This window comes from Panonychus citri, unplaced genomic scaffold (genome assembly GCF_014898815.1).
Source record: "Panonychus citri isolate SS breed McGregor unplaced genomic scaffold, ASM1489881v1 Contig00014, whole genome shotgun sequence".
In the NCBI taxonomy this organism is placed as follows: domain Eukaryota; kingdom Metazoa; phylum Arthropoda; class Arachnida; order Trombidiformes; family Tetranychidae; genus Panonychus; species Panonychus citri.
The window spans coordinates 38,134-55,413 of record NW_026515419.1 but is presented as its reverse complement, the minus strand read 5'-3'; the positions used below and the strand labels follow the sequence as shown (position 1 = coordinate 55,413).

At 32.4% G+C, this 17,280-nt stretch overlaps 4 protein-coding genes and 1 non-coding gene across 5 annotated transcripts; 2 read left to right on the top strand and 3 right to left on the bottom strand.

Moving 5' to 3' along the window:
- Nucleotides 1-488: 488 nt before the first annotated feature.
- On the top strand, nucleotides 489-5,543 carry LOC128393614 (lysophospholipid acyltransferase 5-like). Its single transcript, XM_053353809.1, has 8 exons — nucleotides 489-897; nucleotides 1,278-1,385; nucleotides 1,828-1,934; nucleotides 2,652-2,968; nucleotides 3,045-3,153; nucleotides 3,595-3,681; nucleotides 3,756-4,058; nucleotides 4,561-5,543. The coding sequence occupies exons 1-8, from the start codon at nucleotides 789-791 to the stop codon at nucleotides 5,113-5,115; spliced, it is 1,695 nt and encodes a 564-aa protein (XP_053209784.1). The 5' UTR covers nucleotides 489-788; the 3' UTR covers nucleotides 5,116-5,543.
- A 379-nt stretch (nucleotides 5,544-5,922) lies between these two features.
- On the top strand, nucleotides 5,923-9,202 carry LOC128393572 (myb-like protein X). The gene is made up of 3 exons (XM_053353760.1): nucleotides 5,923-7,069; nucleotides 7,191-7,309; nucleotides 7,429-9,202. The coding sequence occupies exons 1-3, from the start codon at nucleotides 6,328-6,330 to the stop codon at nucleotides 8,800-8,802; spliced, it is 2,235 nt and encodes a 744-aa protein (XP_053209735.1). The 5' UTR covers nucleotides 5,923-6,327; the 3' UTR covers nucleotides 8,803-9,202.
- On the bottom strand, nucleotides 9,165-11,035 carry LOC128393707 (COMM domain-containing protein 5-like). The gene is made up of 3 exons (XM_053353926.1): nucleotides 10,094-11,035; nucleotides 9,698-9,890; nucleotides 9,165-9,635 (listed from the first exon to the last, which is right to left on the bottom strand). Exons 1-3 carry the CDS (start codon nucleotides 10,206-10,208, stop codon nucleotides 9,302-9,304), a joined length of 642 nt encoding a protein of 213 aa, XP_053209901.1. The 5' UTR covers nucleotides 10,209-11,035; the 3' UTR covers nucleotides 9,165-9,301.
- On the bottom strand, nucleotides 10,508-12,814 carry LOC128393623 (GATOR complex protein MIOS-like). The gene has a single exon (XM_053353819.1). The coding sequence runs from the start codon at nucleotides 12,688-12,690 to the stop codon at nucleotides 11,074-11,076; it is 1,617 nt and encodes a 538-aa protein (XP_053209794.1). The 5' UTR covers nucleotides 12,691-12,814; the 3' UTR covers nucleotides 10,508-11,073.
- A 91-nt stretch (nucleotides 12,815-12,905) lies between these two features.
- Nucleotides 12,906-12,977, bottom strand: Trnaw-cca (transfer RNA tryptophan (anticodon CCA)). The gene has a single exon. It is a non-coding gene; the product is annotated as a tRNA-Trp (tRNA).
- Between the last annotated feature and the right edge of the window lie 4,303 nt (nucleotides 12,978-17,280).

Here is a 17,280-nt window from a genome sequence, read left to right as displayed (position 1 = left end):
AGACATTTTCATCTTTTCCATCAATAGTAATAGATGGCTCTCTATGGAGTATCATCTTCATCATCTTCCTTTCATCATCCTCATCTTTTTTTGACATTAGAAAAAGAGAGATGAACAAATTGGATCCGAATCTTTATAAATTGAAATTTACTTTTCAAATAATCTAATCTCGACAATTCAATTGAAACAAAGTAAATTGCCTTTTGAAAAAGTGAGAATTAAATTAATGATTAATTATTAATCCAACAATTTGGATCCGGTTTGCGGAAAAGTGAATATCGATCGGAGTGGATCGGAAAGAAAAGATATTCTTTCAATTTTTCTCTTTCTTTTCTCTTTCTTTTATCCAAAGTTTAGATTCTAAGTACAAAGTATCCGATAAATGAGTTACTCTCAACCGATGTTTTCATTTTCATTTTCACTTGAGATCTTCAACCGATTAGTTAAACATGAATTCTAATTTTTGTTAACAATTAATCTAATCAATTTAATTTAATGTTCCACTTGTTCCCAGTGAGAATCATGTAATTTACTTAAAAGGGTTATAAATATATACAAATATTTATTTTTTTTCTTCTCTAATTAAAAGACACATTTAATAGAGAAAAAAATCTTTTCTTTTTTTTCTGTGATTTTGTTTCTTTATTTTCTATTCTATTCTATTCTTTTTTTTCTCTCTCTCTCACTTATTTTGTGCTTCTACGGTGATTTTATCTTATCTCACCTTTGCTTCCATTTAAAACACAAAATATACATCACAATTAGAGTCAACAATTAATTCTCTCACAATGGATATTGATCATCATCAACAATCTTCATCTTTCTCGCCCATTGTATATATTGCAACTTTTGGTGCCAATGTAGTTGCTGTTAAGATCCTCTTTTCACTTTTATCTGGTAAGTTTTCTTTCTCATTTAAACATCTAATTTGTTACCTTCCTTTTGTCAATTTATTGATTTTCAATGTTAGTCAGACGTAATCGAAAAAACCTCTAATCCTCTTCAATATCTAATCTCTTGTTTATCCTTTTCTGATGATGTTTCTCATTTTCATATGTATAAACATCATCATCATTCTCGCAACACATGCACAAAATCAGACATCTTTTTGGGTTTCTATCTCCCGATAATCTTATCACCAGAACAACAATTTATATTAATAGAATAGAACAAAAAAAACAGACTGGTAATCCATTTACCAAGATTTGCTTTTTCTACCAAATATAATAAACTAATCTTTCTCCTCTTCTTCTCTCTTGAATACTCGCCATCTTTAGGTTATCCACTGGCCATTATTTATAATTGTTTAATCGTCAATCGAAGTGAAGTGATAAAAAAATTGTTCTTCTCAGGAACTGGTCTGGCCTTGGGACTTTTCAATTATGGTCAGTTTACTATCCACTAGCTATCAAAGCTTTTATATTCCACCAGAGATTCAGATTTTCTGGTTTCTTTTTGATAGAGAGAAAGAAAACTGGAAATACATCCATCTTTTTTTCTTAGACCATCATCATCATCATCTTTCATCCTCTGTCATCAACATCACTTCTTTTCAAATGGGATGATAGAGAGAAAATCATAACATTTTTCTCAGTAAACACAACAAACATTAATCTAAAAAAAGATGGATCCATTTGATTATTAACCTTGATCAATATTGATAATAACCTTACACCATTTGAGAAAATTATCCCAAATGTTAAATCGATTCACCTAACACTGCAAATATTTTCTTTTCTCTATTTTATCATTTATTTTTCTTCTTTTTCTCTTTTGATTTTCTCCTCATCATCATCTCTCTCTCTCTCTCTCTCTCTTCCTTTGTAGGCTATGATTTTTTCCATACAACTATCACAATCTTCACCATGTATTTTGTTCTTAAATGGTTTGGTGGGACTAAATTTTCTGTAACATTTGCGTTTCTTTTTAATTTGGTATGTTACCTATTCCATATGATACCCGAAAGCAAAGCTCACACTTATTGCAATTTGATACTTTTATATTTTCACCTTGATTATTGATTCCCCCTGATGGTTAATTGTCCTACTATTTCCTGTTAAAACAGAATGTAACAATTTCTATTATTGATTAGTTGTTAATATTGACTGAACAAGACGATCATTAATATCTGGCAACTTTTAAATTGTAAAAGCAAATGATTAGCATTCAATACATTTTGTCTTCTCCCTTTTGTTTTCCCATTTCTTACAGATCATTTCTTGTTAATCACAATCAAGACTCTCTTAACAATAGACTAATTTCATTGTGTTACCTTTTTTTTCTGACAGAAAAAAGAACAGGTAACTAAGAATAGAATTTATAAATTGTTAGTTACCAATCAGGGAACAACTTACATGTAAACATTGTCAAGAGTTAATTGTTGAAGTTATGCTCACGCAGGTTAAATTCTGGTTTAGATCAGCAATTAACAAAAACCAATTATCGATCATTTTCTGTACTTCAACTAATCAAATCTATCTAAGGTTAACCTTGTTAATTACTAATATGTAATGATAACTATTCATGATTACGACTCATTGATTTTTCATCTCCCTTGTTATTTACATGAACATTTTTTTTTGTTACAATTAATTGACTAATTTTTGATTAACTAATTTCAATTTATCTTATTCTTGTTTCCTTTTCTCTAGGGTTATTTATTAGCTGGTTATTTTATTACACAAATCAAATCAAATGAATATAGTTTCGAATGGACTATTCCACAGTGTGTTTTAACCCTCCGGCTAATTGCGATCGCTTTTGACCTTTACGATGGTAAACGAATCGCGGCTAAAGTTATAGTCGATGGCGAACCAATTAAAAATGAAACACCGATAACTGAGGCTCCTGAAATTCTTGAACTTTTCGCATGTTGTTATCTTCCCTTTTCGTTTATGGTTGGACCACAATTTGAGTATAAAAAATTCCAGCAATTTCTCAAAGAGAAAGATAATGTTCTACCTGCATGGTAATTGTTTAATAACGATGATCAGTTAATCTGTTAATTGTTATTCCAAAATTATTCTAATTCTTTTCCTTCCCAGTGCATCACAAGCGAGTATTAAACTTGGACTTGGACTTTTATATTTAATTTGCTTTCTTGCTGGAGAGAAATATTTCCCTCCATCACTTTTGCTATCAGATTATTATAAAGTAAGTAAATCATCATTATAACTGGTTCTGCTCAATTGTGTTAATTGTGATCATTTAATCAGATTTTAAAGAGGGAAACTTAATAATCAACAAACAATTTGACCTTTTCCATCTTCTCTATTATTCAAAGGCCTTTAAGGTTTACACCCTTGTCTTCAATCACTCATCGTTGATATGAAATTATTATTAACCTCCAATCTAAACTGTTGAACTATTATTATTGTTGTGACCACACCTAAATCAAGTGAGAGAGAAAGAAGAATAGATTGTTTTTTTATTCTAAATTCTAACTTTGGTTCCTTTTTTATCTTGATGGAGTTTTCTTGCTTCTTAATTCCTATACAAACTCCTGGAATCATGGATAGTTCATGAAAAGAAATTCATTTTATCAACTCAATGATAATTTATATTAATACTTTTCTTTTTTCTTTTTTCATTCAGACCTCAGGATTTTTCATGAGCTTCACTTTAATTACTTTAACTACGAAGATACAAACATGCAAATATATTGGAATTTGGCTTCTCGCTGTAAGTCAATCATGATTACTATTGATTTTCCCTGATAATCAAACATTAATCATTTTTTTTCATTTGTCTTTTAGGAGGGAAGTCTAATAATGTCTGGATTCACTTTCGTCAAGTCAAATTCAACATTCAGAAGCTATTGTAATGCAGATCCGTATCTTTTTGAAACCTCTCCAAATTTTACTGGACTAATCAAAGCCTTTAATATAACTACTAACCAATGGTCAGGAAAATATGTTTTCAAGAGATTGAAATTCTTAGGGAATCGGATTATCAGTCATGCTGCAACTCTCATGTTCTTGGCTGTTTGGCATGGATGGAAATCTGGTTATTATGTTACCTTTGGAATGGAGTTTCTGATCATGAAAATGGAGTGGGAGGTAAGATGATTAAACAAGAAAATGAACTAATCGGATGATTACAATTAGCCAATCAATTTTACCAAATAGACATTGATCAATAATCATTGGTAGTTTAATTAACCGTGAAAAAGTTTCAACCATTAACAATTGATCGGTGACATTGCTTTCTAAAGCTATTATTTTTCTCTACTTTTGATTTACAATTAATTTTGATTGTTCATCAATAAAATTTTCTTTGTCGTTGTATAATGATTGGTTAGATTCATCAATAATCCGTTTATTGTTGATTCTATTTAACTTAATAGCCTTTTTATTGTGACTGTTCCAAACAATTTCACTCACATTAATTCATTTATCATGCAAACTATCGTGTTAATATTACATATTTTCAATAAGATTGATCAGAAATCAACCAAACAATGGCTTCTCATGTAATCCAATTCTATAAAATGATTAGCGTCTTAATCAATTTCTCCCTGTTTCTATGTATTAACCTTTTTTTTGTTTCTCTATCTTTTAGGTGATGGCAATAATTAAGAATTTACGACAATCAAATAAGTCTCTGGACAATTTGCTAAATCAAAGTTACATTCGTTTACCAATATTAATCTTTCTTCATATTTACACCGTTTACATGTTCGGATATTGTCTCGCTTCATTTACTCTGTTAACATACAAGCGATGGGTTCCCGTTCTGAAGCACGTCTATTTTTCAGGTCACTTATTTTACATATCATGGATACTTATTTCACCCTGGGTCCATAAAATGGTTCTTCCTGAACGCCGTTCATCAAGCCGATCGTCGATTTCATCTTCATCTTCATCATCATTATCATCAACATCTACAACTTCGCTACCATCTTCATTGTCCCAATCAAAACCATCAGAAATTACTAATAATTTGCCAACCCAACAATTGTTATCTGATGAATCGAAAACAAATCTGATTAACCAGATATGTATAATTTATTATAATTATTACAACAATAATTATATTACATTATTGATCTCTCTCTCCTCTCTCCTCTCTCATCCTCTTCATACATATATACAATGTAAAACCGGAGATAATTAATCATCTTCTAAAACTAATTGGGTTGAAATCTTTGTCTATTATATCATCATTCAAATTAATTGTTTCCAATCCAATATCAAACTGTAAATTAATTGAACAACAATTTTGGTGATGATAATGATGAAACATTTTGTGATCCTGGGGATGATTATATTACAATGACAAATTTCATTTGACAACTTAATTGGAACCATCTACAAATTCATTATATCGACAATTAAGGATCAAATTTAATTGAATTACTCTTTCTGTCTTCTATCAATAATAATGATACAAATTCCTCTTCCCTAATGCACTTTACACTAAATTGTTTCAATATTCACAATTTAAATCAAAACAACAACAACAAAACTAATAGATGAGAAAACGAAACAAGAAATGACACCAAATGTTAATTGCTTAAGAATAAATTAAAATATTTAACTAAACCTTTTCTTTCTTTATTACCTATACATGTAGCTGTTAAGAGAATGGCCCAAATATTAATTGTAAAAATTAGAAAAAAACTCTAATCACAATTAATTCTAATTTCAAACACTTAACTTAATCTCCACTCAAGTGATCGGTTTAAACAAAACACTTTCTCTCTTCTGAGGTCATAGAAAACGACCATTAGATCAAGGTGACCAGTTAAACGAAACAATTATCTCTCTCCTCATCGAATTGTTGAAACTCGTAAACTCTAATTACAATTAGGAAACTAATTGTTTCGAAAATAATTAAATTCAAAATTTCGAATATCAGATTAGTTTAGTTTCTATCCGATAGATGGCGACAAAATTTGGAATTTTTTGTAACTGATTCATTCGCACAATAACAAAGCCTTCAATTAATTTACACTTTTCTAGTTTAATTAATATTTTCTTGTGTGGAATCTTTAATTTAATTAAGATTGTATTGTTTAATTAGTGATCTTCTGATTGTAAACTTGACATTATCTATGGTTTGATTAATCTGTGGAAGAAAAGAAGAGTCAATGTTTTACTGGATGGTTTCTCCTTTCAGTGTTTCCTTTCAGCTTTTTTTTTTGTTTACTTGTAATAGAATAGCTCTGATATTAATTTGTTAATCATAATTACATTTATCAATAATTATTTATATCAGTGAACTGCATCTTTACTTGAAGACTTTTCTTCTCATTTTTCTTTTTATCTTTTTAGCTCGTCTGTCTGTGTATCTGTGTACCTGCATCATTTAACTCTTTCAATCACAATGGTTGATGATCGTTGGGGCAGTAGTAATGATCTTGTTATAAAAGAAGAGACTTTACCAACATCTTCTTTAATTGCTGCCAGTTCAACTTCAACATCTTTAACCAACAATAACAGTAATGGAACTAAACAATTACCCGTACCACAGAATAGAATTCCTAAAATTGTAAAATCTGCTATTGAAACATCTTCCATTCCAAAGGAGCAAGATATTCAAGATAGAGAAAAGCTGAGAAGTCAACTAACCTCTTTACAAGCTTTATTGGAGAAAACATCAAAAAAAGGTGGTGATATATTGAGAAGTTACAAAGGACGCGATTTGAATCAGCATCCCTCTTATGCAGAGAATTTGAAACTTCAACAAGATGTTGAAAAAAGAATCGAAGAAGTTAAAGGAAAACTATTCGAAATCTCCAAAAGAATCGGTAGTGCTAATAAAGAGGTGAAGAATACTGAAGATGCAGAGACGAATCAAGAGCCTGTTGATGTTGCCATAAAATCTTTCGCCGGTGTCCCAATTTACGAGGACGATGATATTAGTGATAAAAACTTCATCGACCCTGGAATGCATTGGTGTAAACAATGTGATATATTCATCAGTGATCTTCCTGCATACCTCAAGCATCTTACAACTGAAAAACATTGGAAAGTTAGTGAAAGTAAAGAAGAACCTTGGAGGAGAACCGATAATAGACCAAAAATAGAAGTTGATCCAGCAAAGAAAAGAGATACTGATATTCTAGGTAGATTAATAATTCTCTCATTTTAATCACTCGAAAACCTGATACCTAAATTTCACCCGAACATTGTTTCTAATCTATACCATTTACTTTCTATTCTATAACAATCATATAAAACTTTTAGGTGTCCATACTTTGATCGCAATTCGTGGTTACTTTTGTCAAGTATGTGGTATACTTCTTGGGAGCCCATCACATGCCGAAGATCATCTTAAAACAAATACGCATTATCGATGCTACAATGTAAGTATAAGTAAAAGATCAGCTGATCAATTATTCAAAATGTCTTTTTGTTTATATTCTATTTACTCTTACTAATCTTCTTATCTTTTTTTATTTGTTTCTTTCCTTTCCTTTTTCAGAGGCAAAAATTGATGAATAGTCGACATGAGTATAACTATTCTATTGATAAATCAAGAGCTTTAACTAAATTCCAAAGTCAAGAAAGAAAACGCCAAAAAGAACAGGAGGAAAAAGAAGAAAGAGAAAAGGAAGCAAAAAGACGAGCCACAGAATTAGAGATGAAGAAAAGGATTCTTAAGGAGAAGCTCGATGAAGAGAATAGATTGAAAAAGAGCAGAGAATTACAGGATAAGACACAAGATAGAAACTTCAAAGAACTTTCAAGAAATCAAGATCGTGATCGAGATCGAGATCGAGATCGAGACCGTGATCGTGATCGTGATCGTGAACGACACAAAGAAAAGGATAAAGAGAGAGACCGAGAAAGAGATCGTGATAAAGACAGAGATAAAGAGAGAATAAGTAAAAGTTTCAGTTCCAAGTTCAGCAATAGTCATAGTAAAGATAAAGATCATCGAGATCGAGATCGAGATAGAAACAGAGAAAAGGAAAGAGAACTCAAACACAAATTGAAGCATTCGAATGATGTTAAATCTGAAAGCAAAAGTAAAAATTCAACGATAATTGAAAAGATTGAAGACGAAAATGTTTTCGGACCACATTGGCCATTCCAAGATCAAAAGTTATCAATGAAAACTTTAGTTTTTATTCCCAAGAAAGAGTGGCAATTGTGTTACAAGAAACATATTAAATTAATGATGAAGGGTAAAATTCCTACTCTCTCAAATTCAACAATGAAAAAACAAAAAGAATCGCAAGAATCAACCAATCCAGATTCCACATCAGATGCCAAAAAAGTTACAAATTCACTTTCTCTACAAATTGAACCGGAAGAGCCTGATAATGTAGATTCCAGTATCGGTGATCTGGTCCTTGCAATTACCAGTGATCGAGGGGGTGGAATGTCCGATTCTGATTTAGATAATCATGATAACCAGAGAAATGATTTCAATTCAATGTTCACAGTGGAATATGATGACGATGAAGAGAAATCATGTAAAATTAAATCATCTGATTTCGTTGTAACCCAAGACATTGATTTTACCAAAATGGCCTCTTCAATTGCCATGGAAGAAGGATCATCATCTTTAAATGGAAATCCACCTCTCTCTTGTGATACTGGTCATCGATTTGAATTAGAAGACGATGAACAAATGGAAGTTGAAAATGGTCATGATGTTTTCTTTTCCGATGCAAGGAAACCATCACCAGTACAAGAAATGGACGAAGATGAGCCATTTAAGTTGAACGATAAAAAATTAAACGGAGCTTCTACTTTGGATCCTGACTCTCTTACCTCTCCAACCGATGATCAAATGCTTTCACCTCCTATTTGGGTACAACCTTTATCTTTACACGATTTAGCTGAGTAATTAGTTGATCATTCTCTCCCGTTTATTACATTTTTAGGCCTTCGTGCCTTGCATTTTCTAATTGTGTGTAACATACACACCGATCAGTTTGTAAAATTAATCTCTATTCTCATCTTCAATCACCATGCAAAGAAAAGTCAACTCACTCATTTTCACCTGAAAAACAAAACCGATTTACAAAAATAACATTGTCATTGAACATAATCAATCTCTACAGTGGTTCCAAACGTTAAATACCTCAAACTCATCTAAATGGTCACTGTATCTTAATTGTCTCTCTATTTCCTCCATATTTCACTTATTCCTCCTTAATTTTGATCATAGATTATCTATAACGTTATCTAATTATCACAACAATAACATTAAGTAAATAAAATTATCATTTCATTTCACAATTTTACCCAAGATTTTGAAGTTACATTATTATTTTCATTGGTCACAAAAAATATATCCAATTGATTTTCCTTTTTCTTTTAAGTCAATTCGTCTCGAGAACAATTTATCTCATGGTATTGGCCCTCAATGAAGGATAAAATTTCCTCTTCTCTTCCAATCGATGTAATTCTGATAATGATGCGGCCACAGCGAGACGAAGTTGATTGAATTTGGTTAAACTACAATCAAATCGTAATCGTTGATCTGAATCTGTGAGAATCTCAAAAATAATCAAAGGTTCCAATACTTTAGACAGAGAGCAACTTGAGATAACCACATCGATCCGCCATTTAATTGACCGACAAGAGGGTAATTTGGGTCCATAAGGCACAATACTTGTCATACTGTTGACAGATTCGATCTGGTTTTGTATTAATTGTCCAAAATCTTTCGAAAGTCTAATTTACATTGAAAAACGAAAACATGAAATCAACAGAATAAAAAATGACATCGACTTTACCTGAGCTCATCCGAGAGAATGTCAATTAAATTAGCTGAGCGATTTGAGGTTCGATATCTAAGGCAATGTCGCAATAAGATGATTAAGTTTTGAATCAACAATTTAGATTCGTGATCAGTAAGATTAAGTTCATTTACGATTGAAAGTTGATTCGCTTCCAAAGGTAATCCTTTTGAAAGGTAATCAAGAACAGCTGATGAGAAAACAAAACAAAAGAAAAATGAGAAAATCAAAGGAATCAAGTTAATTGAAATCTCTAACCATTCAAAGGAAATGATTCATATTCATGGGATTATGATGGTGAGAGAGACAATTTGATACGAACAATCAATTGCAATTAGTTGGAGGGTGTGTTGATATTAAGAGAAAAAGAAAAACAGAATTAGATTTGATTACCTTTAGTCAATTGATGGAACGATTGTTGAGATAATTTCTGAGCTGATTTAAGGGAATTTCGAACACTTTTGATTGTTTCTCGGTTCCGAATTAAAGGTGTACTGATTTGGGACATTTTAAGAAAATAAAACTTAATTGTTGAGTAATTAGAGAGAAATCAATCAATTTGTTTGAGACAAACAATGTAAACAATTTCACTTTATTTACTATTGAATTTCAATAGTATTGAATGAGCGATACTCATGCGCTCTTTTCATTTATATAAAATATTTCAATTCTCTTTGGGAAGAAAATGTTTTAGCTCAATTAAACAACAATTAAGGTGAGAATAAATTGTATCCAAATGTAGAAGAAAAAAGCGAATACATGTAATTTGTTTGATTTCGGGGAATTGGAGTGAATGTTTTTGTGAATGTAAAATCTGATTTGTCTTGTCGATTTAATTTCATTCGGGATTGAGTTCGAACCATTTCCGGTTCGATTTCCAGTCTTGATCTTGGCGTTGATGGGGTGGATAAGGTTGTTGTTGAATTTGATGATATTGTCGGTGATAAAGTTGTCTTGGTTGTGGTTGGAGGCGAAGGTGGTAAAGTTGAAGACTGTCTAAATGGTTCCGGTGCCGATAAATTAATTATCTCGTATTCCATTGATTTAAACATTGTTCAATTTTTGATTGTTACTTTGGGATGAGATGAATTTTGAATAGCAGCAGAAGAAATCAATTCCATGGATAGAAAAATAAATACCAAACAATTAACTAGATACATGATGATGATTAAAAAAACGATGTACACAAAATTCACATTTGTACTGGAAAAAAATTCACCATTGAACTTATCCTTTTATATGAATGTCATGATAGTTTTTTTCTCGATCTCAAAGTGAGTCATTTAATCCTTAATCGGTTCAACTGATTTTTTCTATCATTTAATTGTGATAGTTCACCCTCAAAGTTTTCTCTTCCGGAAAAGTTGAATCCTTTAACTTTGAAACTTTTCCACAGTATCGAGTGAAATACAACGACATGGACATCCACTGACTGGACATTCTGATTGCTCCATAAACCAGTCCATCATGTGTTTAGCGTGACCTCCGTGTCGACAAGTTTGACACCAAGAGAACCAACTGTTGTGTGGTTTTATTTTTTTCTTTCCCGTTTCATTGGACGAACTGGAGTAATCAGTTCGAGATGAGAATCGAGTCGGTGTTCCATATTGAGTTAAACAGATACAACAACGAGGTAGAGGTTTACGACAATTGGGACAACTCTGGATTCGAGCTTTCAAAACAGAAGCGTTGACCTTACTTAGTGCGTGCAAATGGTCAACACTGTTTTTCAATTGATTACCTGATCCACTGATACTATTGAGAGGTAAACTGTGGATGGTGGAAACACTTTTACCACAGTAATTACAGTTGACAAACATTTGAGGTCCAGGAACTTGATCGTAGTTTAGCCTTTTAAACCATTCGTTATCGAAAAGAGCTCGTTTATGCCATAATCTCCAACAATCGAGTATATTTCGATAATTTTCTACCCATAGTTGTACTCGAGGATCTTTATAATGATGACTAGGAAGTGAGTGAAGTATCACAAAGGAAACAGTTTGTACATCACTTGTTGCTTCAACGTAACGATTAAGTAAATCTAATCCTTCGTTGGTAATACCGGTCATCAAGAGTCCATCGATGTGACCATTTTCAACCAACATGGCGGAATAGGTATCGAGATGATATTGTAATTGAGAATCGGGTAAAAAGGTGACTGCAAAAGCGACTCTATCAGAGAGTTCAAGGGAATGGTCGTAAAGGATTTCCTCATATGTTTCAGTTTCGGAGGTAAGGAACGAGAAAATGGCCTTTAAATAGGGTAAGTTGAGTTCACAGCGAAAAGCGGAACACATTTCTCTCCATAAAGAATTTTTTTCTCCCGTGTAACCCGAAAGAGCCATGGCAACAGTGGATAAATTTGGATCACCTCCATTCTCAACCTGAGCCGCCGAACCTGCGATTAAACATTCAATTGCTTTTCTCATTTTCAGATTAAACACTGAAATTGCAGCAGCTCGAGTAAATTGTGATTTAGCTTTAAGATTGTCAATTAAAGAATCCAATTTATCGCCCCAACCACAAAGGTTCAATGAGTGACTACGCTCATCGCTTTTGTAAACGGGAATCTTGGCGTTAGAAGGCAAATCAGCCCATTGAGCATAGTTGAGATCACTTTTTTTTAAAATGGTACTTGAATTGTCACTAATGATTGATCCAAAAAGCAATTGACGGACACCAATCAGCTTGTCATTCTTGTCGATTGATGGAATCTTAGTAGACATTTCCTTAGCCGATTCAATCCAAGTCCAAAGTGATCGTAGCTTTGGATCATCAGGAACATATGACTCGTTAAGACCATAATCTTGAGAAGCTCTTTCTCTCATTTTGACGGCAACATCTTCAATCGCTTTATAAAAATCATCTCGATAATCAATACATTGTAACAATTCTCGACCATTTGTCCAAATAATCTCAGAAGCGGGCGACCAATTGAGTGTCACTCGACCAAAACCTTTAGCATCAGAAGAAGAAGTAGATGTATCCATAGTATCCAATAAATTCAACTTGCAAACTGAATCAATAAACAATTAACTAGAAAAAAAAATACAATTAAAATGATAAGAGAAACAACAAGTTAAACTGATTCAGTTTATCAATTTCTTTAAGTGCAAAAGAAAACACAAAATCAAAACAAACATTAACCTTCAATCTTTTCCACCAGAGGGAAGTAAACGTGCAAAAGAACAGAAGCCAAAAAGTTTGACCCGGACGTGATTTGAACACGCAACCTTCTGATCTGGAGTCAGACGCGCTACCGTTGCGCCACCGAGTCCGATGAATATTCACTCAACAAGTACCCTGAAAAAGCTGAAACCTTTTCATAAATCGATGTTACATTTTATCTTTGACAATTTTACTGTCAATCTTTTACTTTTAAAATAAAAGATGATAACGGAAAGACAATGAATCTAATGATGTCGTTCTGTTGCTTGTTGTGCAAGTGCTCTGGTTGACCATTTGAACAAATACCACCCGGAGCTAATTTTCGAGAAGCCGAGAAAAAGAAATCCGAGAATATCACTTAGAGGCTTAATTACAGGGTGTGTAGAAAGTAACGCACAGGGGTGGAGTTTACCCTGCGTAAATAATTAGCGGTTGATTTGGTTTACTAAATCAAAACATAAGCAAACCAATTTTATTCAATTGCGCAAGGGGAAAAACTCATCCCTCTGTGCGTTACTTTCTACACACCCTGTATAAGAGAAGCTTTCGACAAACAAGTGATGATAATTAAAGTTAAACACTTACTTAGTCTTACCCATTCGCACGAAAACTAGAAACAAAATCTCGGAGACAAATGGTAAGAGTAAAATTTGCCTTGAGAGACACTAATTGAAGATATTTTCGTAATAAACTCTTGCAACGAATATCAAACATTATATGGACAGTAATCAAGAATCAAAGAAAATGTAAGGCCAAAGACCGAGTGCGTTGAGACAATGTCATCAACTGTTTTACAAGCAGCAAGAGTAACTGGATTACGAGGTAACTTAATTTCCGGGTAGAGAGAAGAGAGAACAATTAAACCAAATGACCAAATATCGGATCGTTTACATGGTTTACTCTTTAAATTGATTGCTCGTTCTGGAGGAACATAACTAAGATTCCTTGGTAATAAAGCAGAACAATCAAGATATCGACCGAATTCAGTGATTACATTTAAAGGCCAGTGAATCCATTTATAGTTGATATCATTGAAGACAATAGCCTCGAATGTTATATTACCATGGACAATATTCAAATGTAACACAATCAAAGCGCGAATTATACAAAAAAAGAGACTGGCGGATAGATGATGAGAAAATGAATTACAAATTTAATTATTGAAAAGAATATAAAATCAAATAATTGAGACAATTTAAGAGAAAAAGGAAGAGAGTAAACCTCGTCGGACTCGGCTTTTAATTGGAAGATAATTAGGACTGACGAGTTCGAACAGGTAAAGGAATCGTTGACTTTCGGAAGAAAGGACGGACTTTCGGACTTTCGGAGGTTTTTGGAAGAGGTGATTCGGTGTCCGATTTAATCTCATTCTTTGATCTGGTTGATATTAGTGGATAAATTATTGTTGGATCCAATTCATTTAATCTTCTCTTTAAATCCATTGGTAAAACTTCATCATACCTTATTTGCCATTGATTCATTTCTATGAGTTTACCAGAAGAGTATTATCATCGGATTTGGTTCCTCAATGGTCAGTTCAGGTTTATATTTCTAAAGTAAATCGATAAAAGCACTTGGTCTTGGTCTTCCATTTTGATCTCACGGGTAACACAATCGACACATGGATGATCACATTTCAAGAAATTATCTTTCGCTGTTTTAATCAGTTTCTTGTAATTTCTCTTCTTAGCTTTCAGCCACTCAATCATGTCTTGTCGGTATTCTGGACATGAAGCACTTATCATCTTTTTAATTCTCAATATATCTCTCTTACGCATCTCAAGTTCTCTATTCCACCAGGGATTACTTTTCAACTTTTTCCGTGTTTCCGTTGGTTTATTTTCAATCAATTTTTCCTCTTTCACCTCGACTTCTCCCATCTTGATCTCACAGTTGATATAATGAACACAGTTAGATGTAAATAAGTAAAAGAACAAGGAGAGTTAATAGTTGATATCTACAGTCGTTTGCAGAGAAAAACGAAAAGGACGATAGATCAAATTAATTAACGTACACTAAAACAATAGTCAAACACTAAATGGATTCCATTTAGTGGATAATGAAACTTTCCCTTGGAGATGTGGTCAATATATTGAAGCGCCAATGATTCAGCCGAAGGCAGAAAAACTAATGCCCTCTATTGCCAATAGAGAACGAGAGTTTCGACTTGAAATTATAATTACTTAAAACAGAAAAAAGTTAATTTCTATTGTTTAATCGAACCTCATGATATCAGTTCAATCGAAATCATTCTCACGAATTATAATTGGAAGAGGTGATTCGGTGTCCGATTTAATCTCATCCTTTGATCTGGTTGATATTAGTGGATAAATTATTGTTGGATCCAATTCATTTAATCGTCTCTTTAAATTATCCATTGGTAATACTTCAATATAATGAGGGACAAATGAGACAATACTTGATGTTGATGATGCTATTGATGAGGAAGATGATGATTGTGTGTTACTTGTGTTTGTTGTTGTTGTTGTTGTTGTTGATTAACTGTTGGTCTTAAATTTACCTTTGGATTTAAACACTGGCTGATTACTTGTTGATATTTTGACCATTTAGCTGGTAAAGTTTCAGTTACATTGAGCCTTTTTAAAACCTCATCAACTGTTTTACAAGAGGCAAGAGTAACTGGATTACGAGGTAACTTAATTTCCGGGTAGAAATAAGAGAGATTGGTGAATAATTAGTTAAATAAAATTTGAAAATTAGTGAATTTACAATACCCTTTTTCTTCGATAACAGTTAACATATTGTGATGACTTTTTGAATCTACAATTGCATAGAAATTACCATTGAAGTACACGGTTTGTTTTACCAAAGGATAATTAAAAGAGGCGATTAAATAATTTGGATCATTTATCTATTAATATCAACCTGATCAAAAATGCGATTGAATCGGATAACGAATTACCTTTTCCAATAATAATAATTGACTCCTCATAGAAATAAAAACGATCGCTTTCTTTGACCATCGAATTTTGATTGAATGTTTTATGAGTGAAAAGAATATACTCGAGGCAGTTAAGATTATGTTCGATATGTACAACTTTACAACTTAGATCAGATCAACGCGATTGAAAATAAACTAAAATTCAGTGTCTGAAAGTCTGAAAGAAGATTAAATGTATTTATTATCCATGTTGAAAAAATTGAGAAAATTTCATTAGAATTTGTTTATTTTCAAGCTTTTCAACGACCTTTCAAAAAGATTGTCCCACAAAGCTTATTATTATCTTTAGAACGAATTGGCAATTTGACTCTTCACTCGCACAATTACCCCCCGGAGCTAATTTTCGAGAAGCCGAGAAAAGCAATGCGAGATTATCACTTAACGGCTTAAATCTAAGAGAATTTTCGACAAACAAGTGATGATAATTAACTTTTAAAAAAACTAATTGAAAAGAACCAATAGGAACGCGGAGATTATGAACAAATTAAGATTCTTCAAAAGTTGTTGCAAATTCTATTGGGCCTTCAGGTTTTCGACAAGTGAACTTAAAATTTTTCTTTTTCATAGTTTTGTGTCTTTTGAGCCTCACTAGTGATTTTTTGATCTAATTGTAGTTTAACTTCTGCTTTTTGTTGATTAGTATTCGAAATCTTGTTATCGTTAAAGAGATTTTTAGTGTATCTTCTAAGTTATTATTACTTACCTTTTCCTGTGTCATCGAAAGTACAACATGAAGTGTTCGACAATGAATCTGACTATGATGAGACTGTGACATAACCTAACAGGTTGACCAAGCAAATAAGGAGATGAGAAATGAGAAAATGTGAAATCATTCTCACGAATTATTGGAAGAGGTGATTCGGTGTTCGGTCTAATCTCATTCTTTGATCTGGTTGATATTAGTGGATAAACTATTGTTGGATCCAATTCATTCAATCGTCTCTTTAAATTATCCATTGGTAATACTTCAATATAATGAGGGACAAATGAGACAATACTTGATGAGGAAGATGATGATTGTGTGGTACTTGTGATTGTTGTTGATGATGAGGAGGATGTTAATGAATTGTTGGAATAATTTGTTATTGAACCAGAACTTTCTAGGATAACCAATGATGGTAAACATAATATGGATGATGCGCTGAGAAAAAGGATGTTATGAAAAAAGACCATTGAAAATAATTATCCTGATACAATTTGTTTGTGCAATAAAAATTTTTTTTTGCTATCAACTTATCAATACGAAAAGTTAAATAACAATTAGTAAATCAATCTAAATCAACTGATTGAATTGGATTGTCTTCCATCAGATCTTTATTAACTTTCCGACCAATTAATTGATAAAATTTATTAGCAGCAATTCCCGGAGGCTCGGAGACTTTAATATCCAACATGGATTCGTTAATTGTTCGAGTGGTGGCAATTGATTTACCTAATTTAATGTAATGAA